The 27354-nt window shown below is 51.5% G+C and overlaps 1 protein-coding gene across 4 annotated transcripts; it reads left to right on the forward strand.

The window, feature by feature from the left end:
- The first annotated feature begins 17488 nt into the window (after positions 1 to 17488).
- On the forward strand, positions 17489 to 24610 carry Hap1 (huntingtin associated protein 1). 4 transcript variants are annotated; one of them, XM_021724224.3, is made up of 12 exons: positions 17490 to 17990; positions 18826 to 18902; positions 19285 to 19401; positions 19513 to 19685; positions 19897 to 19996; positions 20074 to 20140; positions 21578 to 21708; positions 22045 to 22119; positions 22425 to 22553; positions 22714 to 22781; positions 23061 to 23099; positions 23866 to 24610. In XM_021724224.3, exons 1-12 carry the CDS (start codon positions 17531 to 17533, stop codon positions 24320 to 24322), a joined length of 1893 nt encoding a protein of 630 aa, XP_021579899.2. In that variant the 5' UTR covers positions 17490 to 17530; the 3' UTR covers positions 24323 to 24610. The 4 variants fall into 4 exon arrangements, with proteins under 4 accessions (XP_040124722.2, XP_021579899.2, XP_040124720.2 ...); XM_013356979.4 differs by having other exon boundaries at positions 17492 to 17990; positions 22690 to 22781; XM_040268788.2 differs by lacking the exon at positions 23061 to 23099 and having other exon boundaries at positions 17489 to 17990.
- Positions 24611 to 27354: the final 2744 nt, after the last annotated feature.

Here is a 27354-nt window from a genome sequence, read left to right on the forward strand (position 1 = left end):
AAAAAAAAAAAAAAGTAAGATAAAAAAAAAAAACAAGGCAAGTTAATTTTCAATGGAATGAGTTGGCTACTTGAATTGTCAAGAATTGTTGGAGTCCTGCTTAGCATATGCAAGGCCCTGGGTTCGATCCCCAAAGCACACGTGCTTGCTCACACACATGCACACACACATGGGATAAGGCCTGCTCTGCCTACCAAGTGTGAGCCCAAAGTGAGAAATTAGGGGATCCTGTGCAGGAAGAAGGGAAAAGGGCAAAATCTGCTTCCCAGAGAGGTTTCCCATTTTTGATTCCCAGGACATCCACCTCAGGAACAATCTGGCATTTGCTGGAACATATGACCAACCTTTGCTGCAAAGGAGGCTGGGAAATGGAGCATTCTAGCTGCACACAGGGGTCCCTTGAAAAAACCAGGGTCTGGCAGTAAGAAAGAGGGATCGTGGAAGACCCTGGGGTCTGGTCTGCCACAACCAGGAAATGATCTCCCCACACTAACCGCACTCCCTTTGTGGGCGGCTTGGTCAGGGGGGGAGCGGAAAGCTGATTGTGCTTCTTCAAGACCAGAAAGGGGAAGCGTCTGGGTCACGTGGCAGACAGACTTTGGAGCAGCCACAGCCAAGGAGTAGGAAACCTGGCTCTGTCAGTCCTGAGGGAGGTCTGTCACCTGCCCAGTTGACATTCCCACATTGGAATCAATGATATCAATGGAGACACAGACACCTATCAAAATATCAGGGGAGGATAGTGGGCCAAAAGGCAGGACCAAAGTCCCCAGACGTGGCAATGAGCCAGAACAAGGTGCAGGATCCAACAAGGCAGGTTTACAAAATAAGTTATTAAAAAAAAAGTCTTAAAATTGTTATCAGCCATGAAGCTAAAACTACTCTTAGAAATAGTTCTGTTAATTTGAAAAGGTTATAAAAAAATAAACAAGCTATTGGAGTCTTAGATTTTAAAAATGTAAAAGCACATCTATGTGACCTCATCCCAGAAAGTACATAACTTCACAGATGACAGGGAAAAGTAGGTAGAAAATAATTAGACGGAGTCCTGGATCCTATTCTTTTTTTTTTTTTTTTTTTTTACATTTTTGTTGATAATGATCACTTTTTTTTATTGCTTGTTCAAAACATTACAAAGCTCTTGACATATCATATTTCATACATTAGATTCAAGTGGGTTATGAACTCCCATTTTTACCCCAAATACAGATTGCAGAATCACATTGGTTATACATTCACATTTTTACATAATGCCATGTTAGTGACTGTTGTATTCTGCTACCTTTCCTATCCTCTACTATCCCCCCTCCCCTCCCCTCCCATCTTCTCTCTCTCTACCCCATCTACTGTAATTCATTTCTCTGCTTGTTTTCTTTCCCATTCCCCTCTGAATCCTATTCTTTGACCTGAAAGTATCTATGCTCATAGAGAGACTATGAAATTCTGCTGTACCCAGGACATGGGGGAAAGATTTGAGAAATTAAATTGACATTCAAATTCACAATAAATTACTAATACAGCAAAGCTCTGGCAAAGAACTCAAAATGTAGTCCTATTATATGATTCAGGGTTTCCAGAGAAGCAGAACCTATAGGATTTTGTGTATATATATATATATATATATGCTGGGCATGGTGGCATATGACTGTAATCCCAGAGGCTTGGGAGGGAGGCAGGAGGATTTCTGGTTTGAGGCCACAAGACCCATTTGTGAGGTTGGGGATGGTGATTTTACTGGGGACTGAACCCAGGGCCTTGCGATGCTAGGTAAGCACTCACTACTGAGTTCCATCCCCAGCCCTTTTCATTTTTTTTTTTTTTTTTTTTTTTTTTTTTTTTTTTAAAGAGAGAGTGAGAGAGGAGGGAGAGAGGAGAGAGAGAGAGAATTTTTAATATTTATTTTTTAGTTCTCGGCGGACACAACATCTTTGTTGGTATGTGGTGCTAGGGATCGAACCCGGGCCGCACGCATGCCAGGCGAGCGCGCTACCGCTTGAGCCACATCCCCAGCCCCCCTTTTCATTTTTTGAGACAGGGTCCCACGAAGTTACCAAGATGGCCTCAAAAAAAAAAAAAAAAAAAAGGAGGGGGTAGTGAGAGCTGAGATGTAACTTAAGGTGAAGCACCCTGGGTTCTGTTCCCAGTAGGGTGGGGGAGAAGAAGAAGAAGCAGCATAACACAAAAACAAAGACCGATTCGGTCTCTGAGACTCAGAGAGGTAGGAAATGTGCCTGAGGTGGCCCAGCTAGTGAGTCCCAGTTGCCCAACTCACTCCCCAGCCCCTTCCCTGCCCTACCCACCATGGTCAGGACCCCACAGGTGACCTTTGGCGCACCTGGCACACCTGGCTGAGATCAGGAGGGAGGGAGCTCGTGGAGGTGGAAGGTGAGACCTGAAGAAGAGCGCATTCCTGTCATGTCCCCGGCCACCCCCCTGAAGGAGAGTGTGCAGCCACCTCCTGGGACCCCTCCAGGGCAAAACCAGAAACTAGGGAATGAGGGTGGAGTCGAAAATTGCAAAGAGGAGACTTGCTGTGAACAGCAGTGTGGATGGGGACTTCGGGTGAGGCCGACCACAGAGCTGGGCTCCCTGTCACCTGAGGTCGACAGGCAAAGGCCAAGGGCTGCCTGGTGGGAAGGTTCCAGGAGAGATTCTGCAGCACCTAGTGAAAGGGCCCGAGGAGGGGCCTGAATGAAGTCACTCAAGACTTTCCAGAAGTCATTGGCCCTCTGACCTCTGGTGACAAGGTGCAGCCAATGGGACACTGGTGACAAGGGGCCCTGAGGACTCTGGCTCTGGCTGGAATGGCCAGGAATGCCTGGAATGCTCCCACAGTGCTCAGCGGAGCTAACAGCCTTCAGGGTCCAGCTCCAGCCCTCTCCTGCCTCCTGGGCCTGCAGGGTCCCCGCTGCGCTGCGCAGTGCTGGGTGCGTTGCTTGCGTCTGTCCTCACTAGTACCAGCACCTGCAGCAGCTTGACACCCTGGTCTCCCTGGTGCTCAAGTCAGTCCTGGAGGTGCCCCACTCGCACCTGGGGCCCAGTGTAGCAGGACAGGGTGAAAGCTAGTGAGCCCTGAGTGGCAAGCTGGGGTTCCACCCTGGATGGTCCCTGTCTTTTCATTCCACCCAACTCTCCTTTGTCATCAGGAGCCCAGGCCCTGGAGGTAGGGGAGAATGCCTGCTCCCCAGTACCCCTTCTCCTCACTCCCTAGCCTCACCCTAGGATGCCCCAGGTTGGCAAGGACTTCCGGCTCCTGCCCACTCAGTCCCCTGTACCCCACTTGCTGTTCTATTTCCTCCATACCAGGGAGAAGATGTGAGCATCCTGTCCCCTTTACTGCCCCAGAGCCATCTGGCTGTGGGCCCTTAAGGGATGACCTCTCAGCCTGGTGGAGCACCTGCGGACTCTCTCCTTGACCTCTGTGTCCAGCTGTCGTGAAGTCTCTTCTAAGCAGGACCTGCAGTTCATTCATCCCATTTTACAAATGTGAGAAACTGAGATCGAGAGAGAGATCTCAGCAAGCTCTCTGCAAGGCTGGCTAGGATGCCCTTTTCTGAGTGGGAGCTGAGAGCTCAGGGCAGGACACCCCCCACCTGGGAAGCCATCGACAGGGGTGCATGGGACAGCCAGGTCCTGCAGGGCTCCCTTGCCACCAGGCCCCTCCATGTACCCTGACAGCCCATCGAGCGGGACTTAGGAATCAGGCATGTTGGTGAAGCCCTGATAGGTACAAGGTGCTAGGGTGGGGTGACCACAGCAAGTGTGGCCCTGTGTCTGCTCTTAGTGCTGCAGCTTTTGGCCAGTCTGCGACCTATGCACACCAGAAAAATCAAACAACCACCTAAAGGAGACTCTGAGACCCTCCTACACTCTAGTGATTGTGACCACAGCTAGAGAGGACCAAGGATTCTCTGGGCTTCCTGGAGGAAGACTGGGGACAGCTGACTTTGAGGAAGGTCAGGGTCCACTAGTCTGTTTATTGAGCACTTAAGTGCACCAGCTGTGCTGGGATCTGGGCTAGACAGATGAATATGAATTTGCTGAACTCTTGCCTGGAGTGGGGCCCACAGGGAAGAAGGTATGTTTACAGCCCGTGTCAAAGAAAGACAGAAAGATAAGCCAGGTGTGGTGGCACACACTTGTAATCCCAGTGACTCAGGAGGTTGAGGCTGGAGGATCTCAAGTTCAAGGCCAGCCTCAGCAATTTAGAGAGACTGTCTCAAAATAAAGAATGAATAGGGCTGGGGATGGAGCTCAGCCGTAGAGTACCCCTGGTTCAGTCCCCAGTATCAAAACAAAACAAACAAACAACAAACAAACAAAAAACCCAGAAAAGATGGTTTACGTGTGAAGGGTGCTAGGAGTTGCAGAGGACCATCTCTCAAGTCCAGACTCAGCAAGGGTTGAGAGGAAATCCTCAAGGTAACGAATCTGGTGTCGCCACTGCAACTATTCCACACTCTGCATTCATGGAGGTCTTGCCGGGGCTGCAGGAATAGACTTGTTTTGGAGAGAGCGTCCAGAAAAACACAGACTGTATTATTTTGAAGACCAGAACCAGTCTGAGTGGGAGACCCTTTCTGGTTTGCCAGGCGTAAGTGGCCATGACCGTGGGTCACGCTGGGCTCAGAGACGCTGCGAGCCAGCACAGAGGCCATTTGGTTGTCACCAGTGTGTCAGACGGCCAGGGCAGGCCAGGGAGGCTCCCCCGAAGAGGAGGCACTTGAGCTGAGGCTTGAAGAAGGGAGAGAGGGTGCAGGTTCCGGGTCCATGAAGGTGCGCAAGGTGTTCGGCCCTCTTCATCTCCAGCACGACTCTTCTGCTGGTGGGTGGGCCCATCTTCAGAAGATGAAGGAGCGGGGGTCCTCCAAGCTGTCAGGGTGCAGGTGAGCGTAGCCAGGAGAGCTGAGACTTACAAGGACACTCCTGATGAACTCTTGGTCTTACCTGCAGTGGGGACATCTCCGGGATTGGACCCCTTTCTGTGGGATCTGGAAGTTAGGGAGGCAGCTGAGGAGCTGTTTATTTACCTACAAACCAGGAAGCCCGGAGGTGAGAATAAAGCACCTCATTTAGCCTCATGGAAAGACTGACACACTGACACATTGACAGACAAAGCAACACTTAAAGCACAGCTGGGTGTGGCTGGGTGTGTTTGTAATCCCAGAGACTGGGGAGGCTGACGCAGAATCACAAGCATGAGACCAGCCTGGGCAATTTAGTGAGATGGTGCCTCAAAAGAAAAAGGGTGGTAGGTCAGTGGTGGAGCGCCTACCAGGCCTGTGTGAGGCCCTGGCTTCAACACCCAGCACGAAAGAAGGAAAGAAAGAAAGAAAGAAAGAAAGAAAGAAAGGAAGGAAGGAAGGAAGGAAGGAAGGAAGGAAGGAAGGAAGGAAGGAAGGAAGGAAGGAAGGAAGGAAAAAGAAAAAAACCCCCCAAATTTATAGTATATGTTGGAATGTACACCACAACATCAGTAGTGGTTACTCTGGGTAACCATAGAATTATAGGTGATTAAAAATTTTTTGCTTATCTGTATTTAAAAAAATATGATCTTATTATATTAGTCCATTTTGTATTAATATAATGAAATGCCTGAGGCCAAGTCACATTATTAGAGAGAGAGAGAGAGAGAGAGAGAGAGAGAGAGAGAGAGAAATAGTTTATGTAGCTCATAGTTCTGGAGGTGATGGCCTCCTTGGCAGAAGTCTGAAGCGGTGTGGGACATCACATAGCAAGGTACAGGAAATATGCTTGTGTGTCTCTGTCCACTGGACACCTTCTTTTCTTAAATAGCCTCCAGGATTCAAACATTCAACCTAATTATCTCACAGAGGTTTCATCTTTACATACCACAGTTGGCTTAAGCTTTTACCCTCTTAACATCTCGTGATGGGGGTTAAATTTCAACATATGAATCCTTAGGGGACGTGCTCAAATCACATCCACGTCATTTGTCATATACTGAGGTTCAAAACACATAAAAGAGTAGAGAACAGAACAACGAATTTCCATGTATGGCCCTCACCTTCAATGGTTACTAATGTTCTGCTCTTCTTGTTTTGTCTATGACACTTATTTAATTTCATTTAATTGAAGCTTTTAAAAATTTTTTGGTACCAGGGACCCGGGGGGGGGTGTCTGACTGCTGAGCCACATCCCCAACCCACTTTTTATTTTATATGTTAAGACAGGGTCTCACTAAATCCTTAGGGCCTTGTCAAGTTGCTGAGGCTGGCCTTGAACTTGCAATTCTCTTTCCTCAGCCTCCCAAATTCCGGGGATTACATGTGTACCCTACCCCTCTGTGTGCTTAATTGAGGCTCTTTAAGCCAACTTCCGATGTCCTATCATTTTACTTACAAATATGTCCTTACATTTTTCTAATTGAAGGGTGCTTAACCATTTCTGTGCCACAGATTCCTTGGGTTGTTTGGTGAAGCCCATGGACCCCTCCCTAGAATGTTTAAATGCCTAAGATGAAGCATATAAGGTTGAATGGAGTGGGGTGCAGTGGTGCACACCCATGATCCCAGTTCCTTGAAAGGCCTAGGCAGGAGGATTGCAAGTTAGCAACCTAGTGAGACCCTGTCTCAGAATAAAATACTAAAAAGGTCCACCACGGTGTAACTCAGTTGTAGAGCACTTCCCCAGCATGTGTGAGGCCGTGGGTTCAATTCTCAGCGTGCACACGTGCACACACACACACACACACACACACAAAGACTAAAGGAAGTCCATTTAAAGTATTTTAACATGGGTGACATAATAATATGTGAATGTTGTGAGTGTGTGTGTGTGTGTGTGTGTGTGTGTGTGTGTGTGTTGTGGTATGGGGAATGGAATCCAGGGGCCCTTTATCACTCAACCACATTCCCAGCCCTTTTCATTTTTTCTTGCTAAGTTGTCCAGGCCCATCTCAAACTTATGATCTTCCTGCCTCAGCCTCCTGTATGGGCAGTGGACAGCACATGGGCGCTCAGTACTGTATGACAAAATTTTGTGATCCTACCTCTCTGATACTTCCTGGCTGTGTGGCCTTGGATAAGTTGCTTGGCTTTTGGCCTTCAGTTTCTCATATAACCCATCCCCTCGCCCTGCCCCCCCAAGACATGGGATGGAACCCAAGGCCTCACACATGCTGAGCAAGAGCTCTGCCAAGGGCTGGGGATGTGGCTCAAACAGTAGTGCGCTCACCTGGCATGCGTGCGGCCCGGGTTCGATCCTCAGCACCACATACGAACAAAGATGTTGTGTCCGCCGAGAACTAAAAAATAAATATTAAAATTCTTTCTCTTTCTCTCTCTTAAAAAAAAAAAAAAAAAAGAGCTCTGCCACACTACTCTGTTCCCAGTTCCTTTTATTTTATTTTGAGACTATGTTGCCCAGGTTGGTCTGGAACTTCTGGGTTCAAGAGGCCTCCTACCTCAGCCTCCCATGTAGCTGGGACTACAGCTGTACCCTCCTGCAGCCAGCTAAAATAGTAATTTCTTTTTCTTTCTAGTGATGATAAAATAAAACAACACACACAATGAATGGCATCTAGTTGGGGCTCAGCAAATATGTCCTTGTCCCCAAATTCACCAAGTGTCCCTGGAAGGGCTCAGAGGCTGGATATGGGCACAAGGATCAGAGGGAGCTGTGTAGTCTGGGGACAGGGGCAAAGCAGTGAAGGGCCTTGTCCTTGAACTTGGAGCAAGCTCAGAGAGCCTGAAGGGCCAGCGAACGTCTGCCCAGGCTGGCTCTCAGGCATAGCAGGCTGGCGTGGCAGATGGCCCTGCCTTTCCTCACAGCGGGTGCTATACCTCGTGCCCTCACCAGCTGTTTCACACAAAGTCCTTCAGGTGGGGACCCGTCAGCCTTCCGGACTCCCTGGAGGGGCCGTGACTCCGCCCTGGCCAGGCTCCCCCTCTCTCAACAGGTGCTCCTTGGAGGTTTCCTGGTGGGGCTCATCTGGGTTGGGTCCCTGTGCTGGAATTTTCGGAGTCTGGCTCTCACCCTGACTGGCAGATCAGTCCTCTCTGAGCCTTTTGGGGATCACAGGGTGAGTTCCAGCCCCCAGCGGACACACCCACACCCAGAGCTCACCCATGTGTTCATTCCACAAATATTTATTGAGTGCCTAATTAGAGTCCCAAGAATACAAAAGAGACAATGCCCTCATGGTTACTTAAACAGATCATCTCGGAAATAACATCATGTTGCACTGTGAATGGGGACAGGCAGGAGAGGAAGTCGCAAGAGGGAGTCGGGTGCAGGGAGCAGGGAGGGCTTCCCAGCGGAAGAGCGGGACCCAGAGCCGGAGCAGGACGAGCCTGCGGTCCGGAGCACGAGAGGCCCAGGGGGCGAAGGGCAGGGAGGGGGAGCGGAGGAGACCACTGCCTGGGACCCTGGTCACCCCGCGGGAGCTGGCCTCTCTGCAAACCCAGCGCCTGCTCTCCGCCCCCTTCTGTCTCTAGGCGTCCTTCCCTTTTCTGGCCAGCAGGGGGCCCTGGACCCGAGAGACCGCAGGCGGAGGGCTCAGGCCCCAGGAGTTCGACCCGGTTCTGGGAGGAGGGGTGAAGGAAAGGGGGCTCCCTGAAGGGTGGAGTCTTCCCTCCCTGATCGGAGGAAGCGGTGGGAACTCTGGTGGCCGCTGCCTGGTTCTGGTGGAGGAGAGACCCCGCAGAGGGAGGAGGGTGGTGGGAAGGAAGGGTCCCCATTCCAAGTCTCAGACACCCTTCAGAATTGTGGAAAGTAATCCTTAGGCGTGGCTCTGCTCAGATCGCTGGCATGGACCCTCGGGGGCTCTTTCTATGGGTTGTCTTGTCCCGGGTGACTCCTTCCAGGGTCAAGCCAGGGGAGGAGTCCGGGGAGGGATCCTGAGCCAGTTGTGCGCTGCCCAGGGCTGGGCATCAGAGCGACTGTGCCCCAAGTTTATGAGAGGGATATTAATTAGGTGCCCGGCTTTACAGCCTGGCCAGTCTTCCCTCCCTGATCCCGGAGGCCTAGGGTCTTTGCAGACCTCTTCCACCAGAGCAGCACAAGGGAAGGGAGGGCTCAGCAGACAGGACACCGCTCAGAGGCTCCGCTCAGAGGGCCCTCTCCCCGCCCCTGGGTCTCCTGGGTAGCCCTGGTCCGTGGAGAGGCAGACATTAATCAGCCGGGCAACATTACTTAGGGAGGTCTGAGCCTGGATTTTCCATCTGTAAAATGAAGTCACCGTCCCCTCTTAGCCTCCTGGGGTGAGAAAGCTGGAGGGGTGGTATGTGGGCCTACACTGCCCTCTGGTGGCTGCATCCAGAGTTGCCGAGCGCCAGTAGTCTGCAGGGATTCCAACTACATCAGCGTTTCACCTTCTCTCTTTGCCCCGTTCCCTTCTTCTTCTTTTTTCCTTTTTTTTTTTTTTGAGGGAGTACTGGAGATTGAACCCACTGTAGCCACTGAGATACATCTCCATCCCTTTTTATTTTTAATTTTGAGACAGGGTCTCTGTAACTCAAACTTGTGACCCTCCTGCCTCAGCCACCCTAGTCACTGGAATTACAAGGCGTGCACCGCAGCTCCTGGCTCCACTTCCTTCTTCTTCATCCTAGACTCCCCAGGGGCCTCAGGGCTGCTTCTTTATGAACCAGAAACATCTCAGCAAATGTCTATTCATTAAATGCCTATTTAATGAGCTCTTACTGTATGCCCTATTTGGTGCTTGGTGTTGGGCTGCAGAGATGCCCAGGGCGCACAGAGACTGTCCGGAGGCTGCTGGGGGAGCCACAGGGCACAGCCTGCAGAGCAGCAGCCTCGAGAAGTCTGGGCAGGGCTAGTGCCCCATACAGAACTTCCTCATGTCCTTCAACCTCACTGTCCACAGCAAACCCTGGCGTGGTGTCTCCTTCAGATTTTTTGCTGACAAAAAACCCCCATAGAAACAGGGACGTCGGCAAACTGAGGAGAGAAGCCTTATCAGAAAGTTGCCAGTGGATTGGGGATACAGCTCAGTTGATGGAGTGCTTTCCTCACATGCACAAGGCCCTGGGTTCAATCCCCAGCACCCCCCAAAAAAGAAAGGTGCCAGCAAGGCACCTTGATCTTGGACTTCCGACCTCCAGAACTGAGAGAAAATAAATTTCTGTCATTGAAACCACCCAGTCTGGTACCTTGTGATGGCTGCCTGAGCTGCTGGACATGCCCACCATGAGCTTTAGCACTTGGATTCTTGTAGGAGGCTCGTGTTTGTTTAACACTAACTCTGGGCCAGGCATTGCACTTGGCAAACCGAATTATTAGGCTCATCTTCTAGATGTGCAAGCCGAGGCCAAGCCTATTAGGAGGCCAGGGCAGTGTCAATCTAGACCTATGTGGGTCCTCAAATATTGGCCTTTCCATGGCAACATATTAGTGCTACTGGTCAGAAAAGGGAACATTAAAAATGAAAAAGAGAGGGGGAGGGGAGGGAGAAGAACCTCGTAAATCGGTCATCATCAAAATTAAAAACTTCTGGTTATAAAAAAAAATGTCATCAAGAAAATAAATAGGCAAGCCATGGTGTAATCATTTTAGAAATCATCCTAAAACTTACCAGTTTAAAAGAACACTAGTGGGCTGGGGTTGAGGCTCGGTGGTAGAGCGCTTGCCTGGCACACGTGGGGCACTGGGTTCAATCCTCAGCACCACATAGATAAGTAAAGTAAAGGTATTGTCCATCTACAACTAAAAATTTAAAAATGTTTTTTAAAACAAGAGCACTAGTCATTATCATCTCTCATGGCTTCTGCAGGTCAGAAATTTGGGGGTGGCTTGTTCTGGCTTAGGGTGTCTCCTGAGGATGTGGTCGGCTGTTGGCTGTGGTCAGCTGTGGCCCTCTGAAGATTTGACTGGGTGGAGGACCCATCTCCAGGTGGCTTCCTCACAGAGCTGGTGTGTCAGTGTCCCTTGACATGGCTTCTTCATTTCAGAAGTCACTCCTAGCTGGGAGCAGCCTGTAATCCCAGCAGCTCAGGAGACTGAGGCGGGAGGATCGGAAGTTCAAAGCCAGCCTCAGCAACTTAGTGAGTCCCCAAGCAACTCAGTGAGACCCTGTCTCTAAATAAAATATAAAAAAGGGCTGGGGATGTGGCTCAGTGGTTAAATACTCCTGGTTTTGATCCCTGGCACAAAAAAAAAAAAAAAAGAAAAGAAAAGAAAAGAAAAAAAAAGGAAAAAACGTCGCTCCTGTCGCCTTGTATTGCTCCCACAGGTCAGCCCTGCCTTTAGTTGAGAGAGGCCATACAAGCTTGAGTACCAGCAGGCAGAAGCACTGTGGGATGTCTTGGAGGCTGGCTGCCACAGTAATTAGGAGAAAATACTAGCATATGTGTTGAAAATACCTAAAGAAGTGGGGCATGGTGGCGCACACCTGTAATCCCAGGAGCTCGGAAGGCTGAGGCAGGAGGATCTCAAGTTCAAAGCCAGCCACAGCAAAAGTGAGGGGCTAAGCAACTCAGTGAGACCCTGTCTCTAAATAAAATACAAAATAGGGCTGGGGATGTGGCTCAGTTGTTGAGTGCACCTGAGTTCAATCCCCAGTACAAATAAAAAAAAAATACATGAAGAACTCTTGAAACTTGATAAGAACAAGTCCATCAACTTCCCCTTTCCCCCAAATGGACTAAAAACTTGAACAAACACTTCTACCAAGGGATGTTCACAAATTACAATATCACTAAGTATCAAGGAAGTGTAAAATAAGCCCACAAAGAGACACCACTACCTAACCACTAGATTGGATAACATTAATAAGTTTATTGGGGCTAGGATGCAGCTCAGAGGTAGAGCACTCGTGCAGTATGTGCGAAGCTTGGGGCTCCATCCCCAGCACCGCAAATAAATAAATAAATAAAATTGTTGACACTGAATTTTGGTGAGGATGCAAGCAAGTGGAACTCTCATATGTTGCTGGGAAAATCATCTGGCAGGGATTTTTTTTTTTTTTTGTACTGGAGATTGAACCCAGGGACAGTTACCCTCTGAGCCATATCTCCAACTCTTTTATATATATATATATATATGATTTAGAGCCAGGGTCTCACTGCTCTGCCTAGGGCCTCACTAAGTTGCTGAGGCTGGCTTTGAATTTGTAATGCTTCTGCTTCAGCCTCCCTAACTGCTGGGATTATAGGTGTGGGCCACCATGTGGTCAGTTTTTGAGAGAATTAAATATACGTCTATTCTGTGACCCAGCAATTTCACTCCTAGGTATTCATTAAAGAAAAGTCAAGAGGTATGTACATTAAAAGGCTTCCATAAGAACATTCATAGTGGCTTTATTTGTAATAGTTCCAACCTGGAGACAACCCGGGTACCCATGGATAGGAGAATGCACTGACTGTGCTCAAGGAATAGTTAGTGATATGAAGGAACGGCCTTCTGATGCATTCAGAAAAGGGTTAATATGATATTGAGTGAGCCTGACACACAAAAAATCATACTGTATGATTTCATTTATTTCATGTTGAATAGGTAGGTAAGAAACCAGATGAGTCCTAGATTCTTGGGATAGGGATTGACTGGGAAAGAGTTAAGAAGGTTGATGGAAATAATTTGTGTTTTTGATTCACATTCAGTCAAAACTGATTACAGCTTCAATGGTTCCTTTAAGGTCTGCGCATTTCACTGCATGTAAATTTTTGGTTTTGTTTTGATTCTGGGAATTGAACCCTGGGTGCTTTACCATTGAGCTACATCCCCAGCCTTTTGTCCCTCCCTCCCTCCCTTTCTTCCTTCCTTCCCTTCTTCTCTCCTTCCTTCCTTTTCTTTTTCTTTTTTTCCTTTTCTGGTGCTAGGAATTGATCCTAAGGGCACTTTATCACTGAGCTATATTCCCAGCCCTTATGTAAACATGTTTTTGAGACAGGGTCTCACTAAATTGCTGAGGCTGTTTTTGAATTTGCGATCCTCCAGCCTCAGCCTACTGAGTGGGATTACAGGAGTGTACCACCATGCCTGACTCCCTGCATGTAAATTTTACCTTGATTTAAAAAATAGCAAGGATTTTGATAACTACATATGAGGGCATGTATGGATAAGGTAAATTTATGCAAAATGTCTAAAATATGCGCAGAGGTGATTCCAATGCAAAATCATTCACAGTGGCCTCCATCTATTTTGTGTCTATGGATTTGACCAACTGTAGATTGAAAATATTAGAAAAAAAATCCTGTTTGTACTGAACATTAGATTTTTTTCCTTGTCATTATTAGTTTTTTTGGGGGGATACCAGGGGTTGAACTTGGGGACACTCACCCACTCATGCACTGAGCCACATCCCCAGCCCTATTTTGTATTTTATTTAGAGACAGGGTCTTACTGAGTTGCTTAGTACTTTGCTAAGTTGCTGAGGCTGGCTTTGAACTTGTGACCCTCCTGCCTCAGCTTCCCGAGATGCTGGGATTTCAGGTATGTGCCACCATGCTCTGCTGTCATTATTTCTTAAACAATACAACTAACAGCTATTTATACAGCATTTACATTGTATTAGGTTCTATTATTTATTTATTTAGGTACCGGGAGTTGAATCCAGGGATGTTTTACCACTGAGTTATTCTCCAGACTTTGAGACAGGGTCTCCAGTTGCTTAAAACCTCACTAAATATCTGAGGTTGGCCTCAAATTTGTGATTATTCTACCTCAGCCTCCTAAATCAATGGGATTACAGGTGTGCAACACCACATCTGGCTATATTAGGTAATCTAGAGATGACTTAAATCTCGTGGGAGGATGCTCAAAAGTCATTTGCAAATACTGCCTATGCCCCCAGCTTTTTTTGAACCCAGGATTGAAACCAGGGGCACTTAACCGCTGAATCACATCCACCTTTTTTTTTTTTTTTTTAGTTGTTGATGGATGTCTATTTTATTTACATGCAGTGCTGAGAATCGAACCCAGTGCCTCACACATGCTAGGCAAGCCCTTTACCATGGAGCTACAACCCCAGCTCCCAAACTCTTTTTGAGACAAGGTCTTGTTAAGTTGCTTAGGTCCTTTCTAAGTTGCTGACACTGGCTTTGAACTTGCAATCCTCCTGCCTCAGCACCCTAGCCACTGGGATTACAGGTGTGCACCACTGTGCCCGGCACTACCTATGCCCTTTTATAGAAGGGTTTGAATATCTGAGGCTTTTGGTGTGTGTGGTGGGTGCTGGAATCCCCAAAGATAGCAAGGACAACTGTATATACAGGTTGTAGCCCTTTTAATAGCCACACGACTTCTACCTTTGTCTCTCACTGTCAATGTTCAGACAGAGCCTTCCTGTTGAAACTTAAGTCAGATCATGTCACCCTGGGATGAAAAGCTCTCCACTGCCATGGGCAGGTCCCATCCATGGCCCTGCTGCTCCCTTCCTGACCCATCCTGCAGTCCCCTTTGCTCATTCCAATGCACCACTTGGGCTCAGGTCTGCATTGGCTGTAGCCTTTTACCTCTTTTCAAGAATAGCCTGCCATGCTCTCTCCTGCCCCCAGCTCAGGACTCAACTGTCTCCTTCTCCTTTGCTGACAGCTCCTTTTCAACCTGCAACCTCCACCCCCCCCCCCACACACACACTTGGCTTCTCTTTCATTATTTCTTTGTTTATTGCTGGTAGCTGCCCTTCCCTGATGTGTGTCAAATCCAGACACAATATCTGGCATCAGGGGCTTGATAAACATATGTCGGAGGAATGAATAATGATTTAGGAGGATAAGAAGAAAGGAGACTAAAGAAGACACAAAACCAACAAGAGTTACTAAAGATTCTACCCGTAATAAAATACAGTGTGATCTCAGGTGCCCCATTATTTTCTCCAAGGACTCTGGGCTCACAAGATATTTTCAACAGTGTGGCAGAAGTGTCCCAGGGAAAGGAAGGGAAGATGGAGTGGACACCATGTGTCAGGGGTTGGCAGGGGTCCAAGTTTGGCTGGGGTACCAGTTCTTTATTATTCCCCTGCTCATGTAGGGGCTGGATTCCTAGCCAACAAAATTAGATAGGACTGCACTTTGATAAGTGGGCAGATGAATCCCTGCGTGTGAGGGATGTGGGGATAAAGAGGTGAATTGCCCAAGGTTCAGTTACCAACCAGGAACGAGAAACGTTGGCTCCTCCGGAGGGAGGCTATTGTGTTGGAGGGAGGGGCATCTGAGTGGGCTGTGTAGACTGACATCCCAGATGTGGGCTGAGATGAAAAGGATTATGTGATTAATGATTTTCTCCAACCTGTCAGCGTAGGTACTTTCTGGTTTTCTCAGTCATAGCTCCCTGTTTGTATGATTCAGAGAATGTACTGAAATATGTAATTATCTTTTTCTTTTCTTGTTTATCAGACTCTAAACTCCAGGAGAGCAAAGATCTGGTTTCTCTCAGTCCCTGCTCTAGCCAGTCTAGCACAGTGGCTGACATATGTAGTGGGCATTCAATACATGTTTGTCAAATGAATGAACCCAGATAGAAGGAAACTTTTTTTGGAGGAGGGGGAATGCTGGGGATTGAACTCAGGGGCACTCAACCATTGAGCCACATCCCCAGCCCTATTTTGTATTTTATTTAGAGCCAATGTCTCACTGAGTTGCTTAGTGCCTCACCATTGCTGAGGCTGGCTGTGAACTCGGGATCCTCCTGTCTCAGCCTCCTGAGCTGCTGGGATTACCGGCATGTGCCATAGAACCCGCTAGAAGGAAACATTTTGATGCCAGTGTTTCTTGTTGGGGGCTGGTGGGTGTGGAACTCTGATCCTTCCTGGATTTCTTTTCTTACTGTCTTTCTTTTTCCAGGTTGTTATGATTTGGATGTGAGGTGTCCCTCAAAAAATTACATGTGAGACAATGCAAGAAGGTTCAGAGGACAAATTATTGGGTTATGAAAGCCTTAAGACAGTCAATGAATTAGCCCCCTGATAGGGATTAACTGAATGGAAACTGAAGGTGGGTAGAGTGTGGTTGGAGGAGGTGGCAGTGGGGGGTGTGGATTGGGGGATATATATGTTTTGTATCTAGTGAGTTGAGTCTCTCTGCTTCCTGATCATCATATGAGCTACTTCCCTCCACCACACTCTTCTACCATGATGTTCTGCCTCACTTGGAGCCCCAAGGAATGGAGCTGGTCTTCTACGGACTGATACTTCTGAAACTGTGAGCCCCCAAATAAACTCTTCCTCCTCTACAATTGCTCTGGTCAGATCTTTTAGTCACAGCAGTGAAAACGGTGACTAAAACACAGGCTGTGTCCAGGAAACCTGGCCCTAAGACACTAGAAGCCTCTGTCTTAAGCGTAGACCTTTAGCAACAGCCCTTGTTTGAGGCTCGGGCTCAGACTGGTAGTTACTGGGAGGGGGCACCTGGCATTCCCTAGCTTAGATAGGAGTATAGGTGTGAAGGATGGGTCACAGTTGGAATAACACATCTGGATCTAGGGCAAGGAGGGTGGGGTGGGCGTGTGAGTGCAGGTACCACGATAATCTGAGAAAAGAGAATAAATCCTCATCTGGGAAAAGTGCAGACCTTTTAGGAGACCTAACATTCGAGAAATAATTAAAAAGATAAATTCAACAGAGCCCGGCGATTGATTTGGTATTGCGAAGGAAATGGAGCCCCCAAGGATGATTTCAAGACTTGAAAAGAATCTGCAATAGCCATTTCTTTTTATCCTGTAGGTTCCTGCAGGAATAGCCATTGCGTTCCTTACCACCACACGCCCAAGTTCATTACCGACTTCCGGCGACCTTAGGTTCTGCGCTGTGCTCACAGGCACATGGTCTGGTCTTGAAGACAAACATCAATCAATACAGGCCACCAGATAAGGGATACTCTGGGACGGGGGCGGGGGGGTTAGAGGAGCTGTCACAGCAAGACATTTTAGCGGGTTCTCCCGAGAAGAACAGGTGTTTGTCAGGATGGCGAGGGGTGGGCAAAGAGAATAAGGGTTGGAGGTAAAGAAAGAGGAAGCGCAATAAGATGGAAGATGCCGAGTGGTAAACAAGGGGGTGTGAGCGAGAGGATCAGTGTGTGACGCGCCAGGTCGGGTAGCACGTTGAAATTGGTACTGGAGTTCGAATTTATAGCCCGGTCAACCCGGGAAGATGTGATACCTACTGCGCTAACGCACAGGTCACCCTGGCCCTATTTACAACGTTGGGTTAGCTGGTGCGACACCAGGGAAGGCAGCCGGAAGCTCCTCCGGTGGTGAAGGCGAGGGGAGGGGGTGCTCGTAACAGGGACCCGCAAGTCCGGGTACCCTAGTCTCCGCGAAGCGGCGGCTTTGGGCGGAACCATTCTCCGGAGATGGAAAGGGGAGGAGAAATCCTTCACTATGAACCCAAACCAGCGGAACCCGCGGGAAACACACCCAACTCTTTCTCTCTCTCTTTCTTTACGCAATTCCTCTATTTCTCCACCACTTGTTTCTTTCCTTTGCGATTCCGAGTCCCGGGCACCACTAGTTGCTCCTTAGCTACCCCCTCCTCCAATCGTGGTACAGCCCGGGGGCGCCCGCTCCGGGCACAGGTTATAAAGGCTCGGCTGCGGCAGCGGACTGCGGACTCAAGATGCGCCCCAAAGAGCAGGGACAGGGCTGCGCCGGGGATGGGCCGGGGTCCGGTTCCGGGTCCGGTTCCGGGCCCGGTTCCGGGGACCCAGCAACAGTTACCCCGGCTCCCCCGCCGGTAGCCAGTCCTACTCCAGAGCCCGAGCCCGCCCCCACGCAGGCACCGGGGACTGGACAGGGGACAGGTTCCCGAGCAGCCTCAGGATCCCAATCCGGATCTCGCCCGGCCTCCCAGACTGGAGCCAAGACGGGAGCCCAGCGCCCATCTGGCCAGTCCGTGCCTGACAACTCGGATGCGCCGTGGACCCGCTTTATATTCCAAGGGCCCTATGGTCCCAAGGCCACTGGCCTGGGGACTGGAAAGGCGGCGAGCATCTGGAAGACACCTGCCGCCTACATTGGCAGGCGTCCTGGGGTGTCCGGCCCTGCGCGCGCCGCATTCATTCGAGAACTGGAAGAAGGTAACCTGGGTCCCTGAGATCCCGGAGCGGGTGGGACTAGGACAGCTCCAGGGAGGAGGGGTTCTGTCGGGCCGGGCGCCTCGCCCTCTCTGGTACAGTCTCATCCCTCCATCATCCCCGCGATGTCACTTTCTTCGATGCCTGTCTGGTCGCCCCTTCCTCATCTCCCATCTCTGTGGGTCTCTGGTTTTTGTCAGTGCGTCAGGTCCAGGGCCAGCGCTCCTCCCCGCCCCCTCTTCGCGCCTGTTGCTGCGGCAGATCTGCGCACTCTCAGTGCCCCCTCCCCGTCTACCGCAGTGCCAGCAGAGGGGCGGGGGCTGCGGGAGGGCGCTGCCGGGCGCGCTCTGAGCTTGCGCTGGCCCGCGGGGCTCTCTGGCGGTGGAGAGGTGGGCGGGCGGAGCGGAGCTGGAGGCTTCGGCCACTTCTTTGCTGCCAGGGTCCTGATTGCGCTTTCCTCGGCCGGGGGGCGGGGCCTTGGGCTTCTGCTCCTCCTCTTTGTCCCACCTTCTTCTGGGCTAGGGCAGCCGTCTGCATTGGTTCTAGAGGCTTAGGTGCCTCTCAATCAGTGCTGGAGAAGTCTCCTCATCCTCTCTTCTGCACACGCAACAGGTGTGGGGGTGGGTGACTGCGTATTTTTATGACCCAGGAGGCTCTGGTGAGCTGGATAGGCTGCCTGCTGGGTAAGGGGTGATGAGTCAGTCTTTTGGGGGCAGGAAGGGAGCTCCATCTCCTCACTCCATGACCCTGGGTGTTGAGGGGAGCAGTGAGCTGTGGGTAGCATATGCTACATTCCTGACATGGCGGGGCTTTCTCTCCCCATCCCCACCTTTTGCAGCGCTCTGTCCTAACCTACCTCCAGTCAAGAAGATCACCCAAGAAGATATCAAAGTGATGTTATATTTGCTGGAGGAGGTGGGTACCACCTTCCCCACCCAAAGCCAGCTCCAGACCTTAGCCTGGTGCCCATTTTAATTTTACCCTGTGTGTGGTATGGTTCTGGGTCTTGTCTGTTTCCTGCCTGCCCCCCCTTGGGGGGCGGTCAAGCTGAAGGTCCCTCTCCTGGAAGACATGTAGCTTGGGCCTCTTTTTTCCATAAGGAAAAACTGAGTCAGGCTCCACAGGAGGTTAACGGTACTCTCTGGTTTGGTACCTGGAGAACTAGGGGATGGGGATGGTTTCTCCTAGTGGCCTAGCCTCCTGCTGATGATCCCTTTGTACCCCTAACTTCTTCCAACTGTCTGGGAGGGCTCAGAAACTGGGAAGGTATACCCTATGGGTGGTGGTCCCTCTGCAGAGAGAGCGGGACCTGAATACAGCAGCTCGCATTGGCCAGTCTCTGGTGAAACAGAACAGTGTTTTGATGGAGGAGAACAGCAAGCTGGAAGCCATGCTGGGCTCGGCCAGGGAGGAGGTAACTGGCAGGGGAGGAGGGGGTGGGGGTTGGTCTACACCCTTCTCATGTCAGCACCTGCTCCTGTGTGCCTGTCTACTCCCTGACCCTTGGCTCCTGTCCTCCTGCCAGATTTTACACCTCAGACACCAGGTGAACTTGCGGGATGACCTCCTTCAGCTCTATTCAGACTCTGAGGATGAGGACGAGGATGAAGAAGAGGAGGAGGAAGAAGAGAATGAAGAAGAGGAACATGAAGGAGAGGAAGAGCGAAAGCATGATCATCCCTATGATGCCCGCAAGCCGTGAGCATCTTGCCCTTGCACCTGGGCGTTCCTTCCCTTTTCTGAGCCTCTTGGTTCCTTGGTAAAGGGGATCACAGGCAGCGTATCTGCTAGCGGGGTTGCTGGGACTCACTGAGACCACATTCTTAGCCCTGGTGTGTAAAGCCCTGGATGAGATGGAAACTGGGAACTCCACTCCTTTGTGTCCTGACTCCCATTGCTCTCTCCCCAGGACCCCTCAGGAGGAGTCCCGGCACCACTGCCCACAGCTGGAAGCCCTGCAGAAGAAGCTGAGGATGCTGGAGGAGGAGAACGACCAGCTAAGAGAGGAGGTGAAGACCTGGGAGGAGGGCAGGCCCTGGGCAGTGGGTGATGATGGCCCTGCCCCTTCCTCTCTCCCTCCCTCCAGGCCTCTCAACTGGACACCCTGGAGGATGAGGAGCAGATGCTCATCCTGGAATGTGTGGAGCAGTTTTGTACGTGATTTTGTAACTCGGGTAGGGGGCTGTCTTAAGGAGTGGAGGGAAGAAGCTGGGATTTGGAGTATGGAGACCTGAGTTCAAATCCTGGTTCTGGGTCTTCGTAGCTGTGTAAGCTTGGACAAGTTCCTTGATCTCTCAGAACCTTCATCTTTAGAATGGGGATTAATGATCCCATCCCACTGCCCAGGCTGATCTCCCCAGGGTTTATGACAATCAAGAAAGCAACACCTGAGGATGTGCTTTGTGTAAATTGTAAAGAGTATACCAAAGCCACACGGCTACTTGAAGCCTGTTTCCTTTGTTATTTAGGGGAGCAAGGAGGGAGCCAGGAGCTGCCAGAGACCAGGCACCCAGGGCTGAGCTAGTTCAGAGTCATGTGGGGGTGGGTGGGTGGGTGGCATGCTGGTATCATTCTATGTACTATATTTATGCAGATGAGCAGGCCCAGTGTTTGTTCCCGAGGAGCTCAAGTCTGGTCCCTGATATATAAAGACAATACCTGAGCTCATGCTGTCCTCTCACCCAAGCCTGGCCTTCCTTCTCCCTGGGTTTCACAGCTTCCTGAGTGGCCCCTTGGGTCCCCAAGTTTTGTTGCTTCTACCTCCTATGAATCTCAAGTCTCTTTCCTCCCTGAGATTCTGGCTACATCTATCCCAGGACACTGGTGCTCTTATAGGTCCTTCTGCATACAGCACAAATGAGTTTTCTTGAGTTTCAGGGATTGAACCCAGGGGTGCTTAACCACTGAGCCCCATTATTATTATTATTATTATTATTATTTTGAGACAGGGTCTTGCTAAGTTGCTTAGGGCCTCGCTCAACTGCTGAGATTGGCTTTGAACTTGCAATCCTCCTGCCTCAATTTCCTGAGCTGGCCCAAATGAGTTTTCTAAAATCTGACCATATCAGCCCTCTGCCTAAAACCCCCAAATAGCTTCCTGCTGGACAAAGGATAACCCCACTGCCCTGAACACACCCCTCCACTGTCTGATGATTGGTTCTGAGCCTTTCCACTTTCCGCTTGGACTTGTTTCTTCTTTTCTTTTCCTGGTGGAGCCCTACCTGCCCTGTGGTCTCAGCGTGGTTCTTTCTTCCCAGAATCTTTCCCAGACCTTGCAAGGCTCTGTGGGGTGCACAGCTATGCCCTCTCCCATGTGCCCTTGACATTGCCTCTGTTGTAGCCCGTATTATGCATTACGATGAATTCTTTTCCCTAGCTGTCTCCCCAATAGACTTGAGCTCAGTGTGGGCTGGGACCAGGTCTTGTCGACCATGTACCCTGGTGTCTCTGTCACTGTCATAAACATTTATTGACAAGATCTGAGTGAGGAACACCAAGCCCTGTGGGACCCCTTGGCCCTCCAGCGGGGTTGAGGAGCGGGGGACAGACAGGCACAAGGGAGCTGGGGCTGACCTGAACCCCATCCCTAGCCGAGGCCAGCCAGCAGATGGCCGAGCTGTCAGAGGTGCTGGTGCTCAGACTGGAGAACTATGAACGGCAGCAGAAGGAGATTACCCAGCTGCAGGCCCAGATCGCGAAGCTGCAGCAGCGCTGCCAGTCGGTGGGTTGGAGTGTGGGGATCTCCCCAACCTGTCCAGGCCGTGGGACCCTAGTCTCTTTCTCCCTGCCCCTGCCTCATGCAGCACTGGCCTCCACCAGGCCCAACATCTCTGTGTGGGTATTGGTGCAGATGCCAGAGAACTGCTCATCATGCCCACTCACTGTCCAAGGAGGGGATCACGGCCCTCTCAGAGACTCTCCCAGGCCGCATGACTCCCCTACCTTATATGTCAAGGGCTGCCAAACCCTCCCTGATGTGCCTGATAGAGTGGGGTGGGGTGCATGTGCCTGGCATGGGGAGACCTTGGTGGGGCTCATGGGCTCTGGGTTCTTGCAGTATGGGGCTGAGACTGAGAAGCTGCAGCATCAGCTGGCCTCGGAGAAGGGAGTCCATGTGCACCCCCAGGAAGAGGTGAGGTGCCCCATTCTCTTGCCTACCCTTGAGAGCCCCTAGCCTGAAGCAGAGACCTGAAGCCCTTGGCAGCTGCCTGGCTCTCCTAAGAGGACCAGCAGCTTTCAGGCAGGGACCGGGTCTTGTCCCTTTCTGCTCCCTTCCTTTCTGACCCAACTGGCAGATCACTTGAGGTCTGGGAGGAGCAGGGTGCAAGGACCTGCCCAGGGTCACTCTGTGTGCTTTTCTTTGGATATGGAACCTAGGCCTCATGCCTCTTGGCCTTAGAGTCCCAACACAGCCTCTGGTTGGGTTCCCAACTGCAGGACCTGCGGGAGAAGTATTCGGACTGCGGGGGTGTAGTGTTTGAGCGCCCGGAGGAGGTGAAGACCCTCCGCCAACATGTTGTGGCACGCCCTGGCTCTGTCACCCACTATGCGTACACTGTGCCTCTGGTGAGGACCCTCCTCGACTCTGTATCCGACTACCTCCATGTGCCCTGTGTCTCTGCTCTCAGTCCCTTTCTGTGTCTGAGTGTGGATAGGGGCCCTGGGGGTTGTCTTCTGCCAATGTCCCTCGTCTCCACTGTAGGGGGCAATTCCAAATCTCCCACAGACCCTGGCTGAGGAGCTCAGAACGTCTCTAAGGAGGATCATTTCGGACCCTGCGTATTTTATGGGCAGGTATGTTGCTGGGACCCCACACCCTGGCCTGGCCGTGCTCACCCTGGCTTACCAAGTGGGTGAGCTTTCCTGGAGTGGGAGGGGTTGGCCCGCACCCTCTGCCCTGGCATGCTTCCCATGGTGCCCCCTGTCTCCCTGGACCACCCAGCCCCCTCCTCTGTTGACATAGTCTGAGATGCATCATTTGTCTCTGGGATTTTTTGGCGTGACTGGGCCCCAGGGACTTTGCAGTTTCAGCTCCATTGCCTCAGTGTGCTGAAGGTCCTTTTCTCTGTTAAGGAATTATGGGATGCCAGCACGGGAAACGTCCAACCTGGGGTAAGCTGGCCATCTCCCATCATCTTACCTGTGAGCAGCTGTCCTTACCTGTCAGCAGCCAGGTAGCCACGTGTAGCTGCTTCTGTGACCCTAGGACTCTAGGGAAGGCCCTGTTCTCTGGGCCCACTGGACTGAGAGTTGTTCTGGGAAGGAGTTGCTCCCTTTTCCTTCAAGTCTTGTCCCTTAGGTGGCTTGAACTTGCAATCCTCCTGCCTCAGTTTCCTGAGATTACAGGTGTGCGCTACCTAAGGCTGCTCTAAGTGGGGACCAAGGCCTTCCCTTCATCTGACCAGGAACTGAGAGGCAGATGACCTGGGATAGAACCATCTGGGACTCAGTCTCTTTACCATGAGTCCTTGGGCAAGTTACGTGACCTGTCTGAGCCTTTCTACAGTGGATTTGTTCCTATGGCAACTAGCTGGGGGGTGGGCTGTGAATATCCCTGCTGGTCACTTCCTTGTAGCAGGGTAGGGGATATAGGAGAAGTTGGGACCGATGCAGAGTTGGTGGCTTTTCTTCTGGGGCAAGGGCTGGGTGTGTGAATCCTTGAAGCTAGTTCCCAGCTCCCCTCTTCTCTGGCTGGGACACACCTTGGGAGGGACCCTCAGTTTCTGTGCAGGCCAGGGCAGGGTCAGGAGAGCTTGTAGAGGAGGGGGGTGGTCCTGCTGGTCGGACTTTGCTCCTCGGCCTCACGGGTGGGAGAGTCCAGGGGGAGTGGAGGAGGGGCCAGTGGTCTATGGAACTATGTCACTGTCTCCCTGCCCAGATATGACCCCCGCTACAGGGAGGAGCGAGAGCAGGAGCAGGAATTCAAGGCTGAGCAGGGCTTGATGCCTGCAGAGAATCTCATGCCGCCTGAGGATTTTGAGCCTGCAGAGGAGTTGGTGCCTGAGGAGGAGCTGGGGGCCACAGAGGAGGTGGGGCCAGCTGAGGAAGGACTGTCGGAAGATGCTGAGCTGGTGTCTGAGGACACTGAGGCCTGGGAGGAGGTGGAGCCCGAGGTGGATGAGGCCACACGGATGAATGTGGTGACCTCAGCCCTGGAGGCCAGCGGCCTGGGCCCTTCTCGCCTGGACATGAAGTATGTCCTCCAACAACTAGCCAACTGGCAAGATGCCCATTACAGGCGGCAGCTGAGGCAGAAGATGCGCCAGAAAGAAGAGCTCTCCCGCGACGGCCTCCCTCCGACCAGCCGGACCAGCTGCAGATCATCCAGCCGATGAGAGGGGAGGGTAGGCGAGCCTCCCAGTGCTCACTTACCCCACCCCGGCCCCACCCAGCGTGCTGATTTGCATGGACTCTGCATATCATTTGCATAGGTACCTCAGGTCCCCCTCAAGGGGAACTGTGGTCCCGATGCTCGTTTTTTGTGGAATCTGCTTAGAAGTCCAGCTTTCCACCCACTTTTCTCCTGCGGGCTGGACTGGGGGTCAGGGCTGGGACTGTGTCCTCCCCCAGTGCTCCTCAGCTTCCTATCTGTCCACCCCTCCCCCACCCTCGGCCCTACCCACTCTGTCCCCAGGGCTCCCCAACCCTGCGGCCGTAGCCCCAGTTGCTCACCCAGGACTGGAGGCTGGAGGAGGACAGGGCCAGCCACCCTCCCAGGGGCTGGGAGGAAAAGGGGCCTTTGGGGCCACTGAGGCAGGCCATTGATATGAAGGCCTTCAGTAGCAAGGGCCACAGCTGGAGAAGTCCCCTGGGTGAGTCTGGAGGTGGACTCATTTACCTGCAGGGTGGTGGGTGAGTCAGGGTCTCCTCTCCCCAGCTAGAAACCCCACATTTGGGGAGCTGGACCTGCCGATCCAGGGCCTTCTGGGCCCACCTGTAAGGAGTTCTCAAGAGAGATGAAAGGTGGCCTGTGACACTCAGCACACCGAACCCTGCGTTAGCTCCTTCAATCCTCACACCCCTGTAGGCAGGTCTTATTGCCTCACATTTGTTAGGTGAGGAAACTGAGGTTCAGAGAACTAAAGTCACTTGTTCGAGGTCATGCAGCTGGGAGTCAATCTGAGCCTGTTCCCTACTGTGGGCAACGGGATCTGAGCCAACTTCACTGTATCCAGCATCTTTCCTGGTCCATCCCTCCCCACAGAGGAGGTCCTGGTGCCCCACTTGGCCAGGTGGGTCCACCCAGTTTATAACTTGTTGGCAGACTTCCTTCTATCTGGTCTGCCACCCCTCTAATGGCCCTTTGGTCACCAGTAGGCAGAACAGGATTGGCCTCAGCAGGGCCACTGTGTAGAGTTGTGCAGCTTGTAAACGGAATCATGACTTTTGTGACTGTGTAACTATCTGTGGTGGCTTTCTGTCTTCTTCTGATACAGCCGGCCAGCCCCTACCTGCTGCCCATGCCAGGCCGGCGGGGGTCAGGCCCTCGGGTCACATTCTCTCCCTTCTCTCCCAGGCCTTGCTCTTTCCCAGCAGCCTGCAGAGGCCCCTCGTTCCATTGCCAGGCCAAGTTCCACCCACCCCAGGCCCTCCTTCCCCTTTCAAAATGGGATTCCATGTCTGTCACCAGCCTACCAAGCCTTGTTCTGGGACAGGCTGAAGGAACCCCAGCCCTTGTTCTGTGGCTGGTAGAAAAGCCACAAAAGCTGGGCCTGGATCATATGGTGGCCCCAGGGGTGAAGGAAGACCAGAGGGAGGCCGGCCCCCTGCCAGACCCAGCTCTGAGATAGGTGGGACTGAGTTGGGGTGGGGGGCTCGGATCCCAGTTGTGAGAGCACCCTCCTAAACACGTTGCTCTAAATCCTTTGATCCCCGAATTAAAGGTGGCCCCCAGTTCTTATTGACTTTTAGGGACCTGGCTCTCTTCCCCTGTTCTTCATCCTTTCTTCTCGGTCTTTATTACTGTGTGTAACCAGAAGTGTGCCTGTGTGTGGGTGGGTGAGGGGTCCCTCTACCCAGTGATGTGTCACCTCTACCCCGCCACCACCTGTGTAGCCTGTGAGTGTCCAGATTCCCTGCCCAAGGCCCAGTGCCTCCCTCTTGCCGTCCTCCCCCAGTGCCCCTTGTTTCTTCCTTCTAGTTGTTCTGCCCTTTCCCACCCCTTTGCTCGTAAACAGCTGGGGTCTGGGGCTCAGGACCCCTGTGAGTGCCTGCCCCGCCTTCCACAGCGCTTCTCAGTCTCGTTGCTTGTCAGCCTGTGTTCGTGCCGGTGCAGGAAATAAAGGACTTGTGTGCTACCTGACCAACCTCCGATCTTCTTTCTCAGGGAGCGTGGTGTGCGTGTGTATGTGTGCATCTGTGTGTGTGCGCACGAGCATGTGTGCACCATTTTAAGGAGTAAATTGTGGAGAGAGGACGAACTCTAACGCCGAATGACATGCCCAGGACTTTCATGAAATACAAGGACATACCAACAACCCCGGTGGCATGGGGGGATGTGATAACCATTTGTCAGTTGGTGAAACTGAGGCCTACGCAGGTTCGGTGACCTCCCAAGCCAGGGTCTAACAGCTGATCATGTGCTGGGGTTGAACCCCATCCTTGGAGTTCATGTTGGGGCAGACCACCTTCTCTGGTCCTTTCTGATCCAGGGACTTTGCCCTTGTACCCTGGCTAGGTAAAGTGGGTGAGTCACTTTCTGTTTTAGGCTGAGGTCCCCCAGAAGCAGACCTGGAGAACCAAATAAGTAGCTCATTTGGAAGATGATCCCAGGAAGTACTCTTTGGGGGAGCAGGGAAGTGAGAATAGGAGGAAACGAATGAAAGGGGGTTATATAGGCAACGACACTCAGGACTCCCTGGAACTTGAGGAGGAAGTGTGACCTTGCACAATTCAAAATTGAGACATGTGAACCAGTTTATGTCAAATGCAGAATCTTGTCAGGAATAGTCGAAAGAGGATTGCAAGGCCAGTCCCAGCCCTTGGCCACTTACTGAAGCTCTCAGCAATTTAGTGAGACCCTGTCTTAATAAATAAATAAATAAATAAGGCTGTGCTTGTTAGCTGTTGGCATTTGGGACACACAGATGTAGAGTCCATCTGTTATCCCACTGAGGATAACGGGGACATGCCTCCTCCAGCTCCCACTCATCCCTGGTCAAGGGCTGCCCCTGCGGCATTAGCATCGCCACTGGCTGTGCTCCTGCAGCCGGGAGGGAAGAGCTCTTGGCAGGGAGTGTCTGGTGTGTAGGAGGACCTGGCCAGCGTGAGCTGCAATGGGGAGTGCCCAGCCAGGGTGTGGGCACTGATAGTGTCTGCTACAGTCCAGTTCTTTTATCATTATGTGAACTTGAGCTCCATGTGGACT

This window comes from Ictidomys tridecemlineatus, chromosome 3 (assembly GCF_052094955.1).
Source record: "Ictidomys tridecemlineatus isolate mIctTri1 chromosome 3, mIctTri1.hap1, whole genome shotgun sequence".
Classification (NCBI taxonomy): domain Eukaryota; kingdom Metazoa; phylum Chordata; class Mammalia; order Rodentia; family Sciuridae; genus Ictidomys; species Ictidomys tridecemlineatus.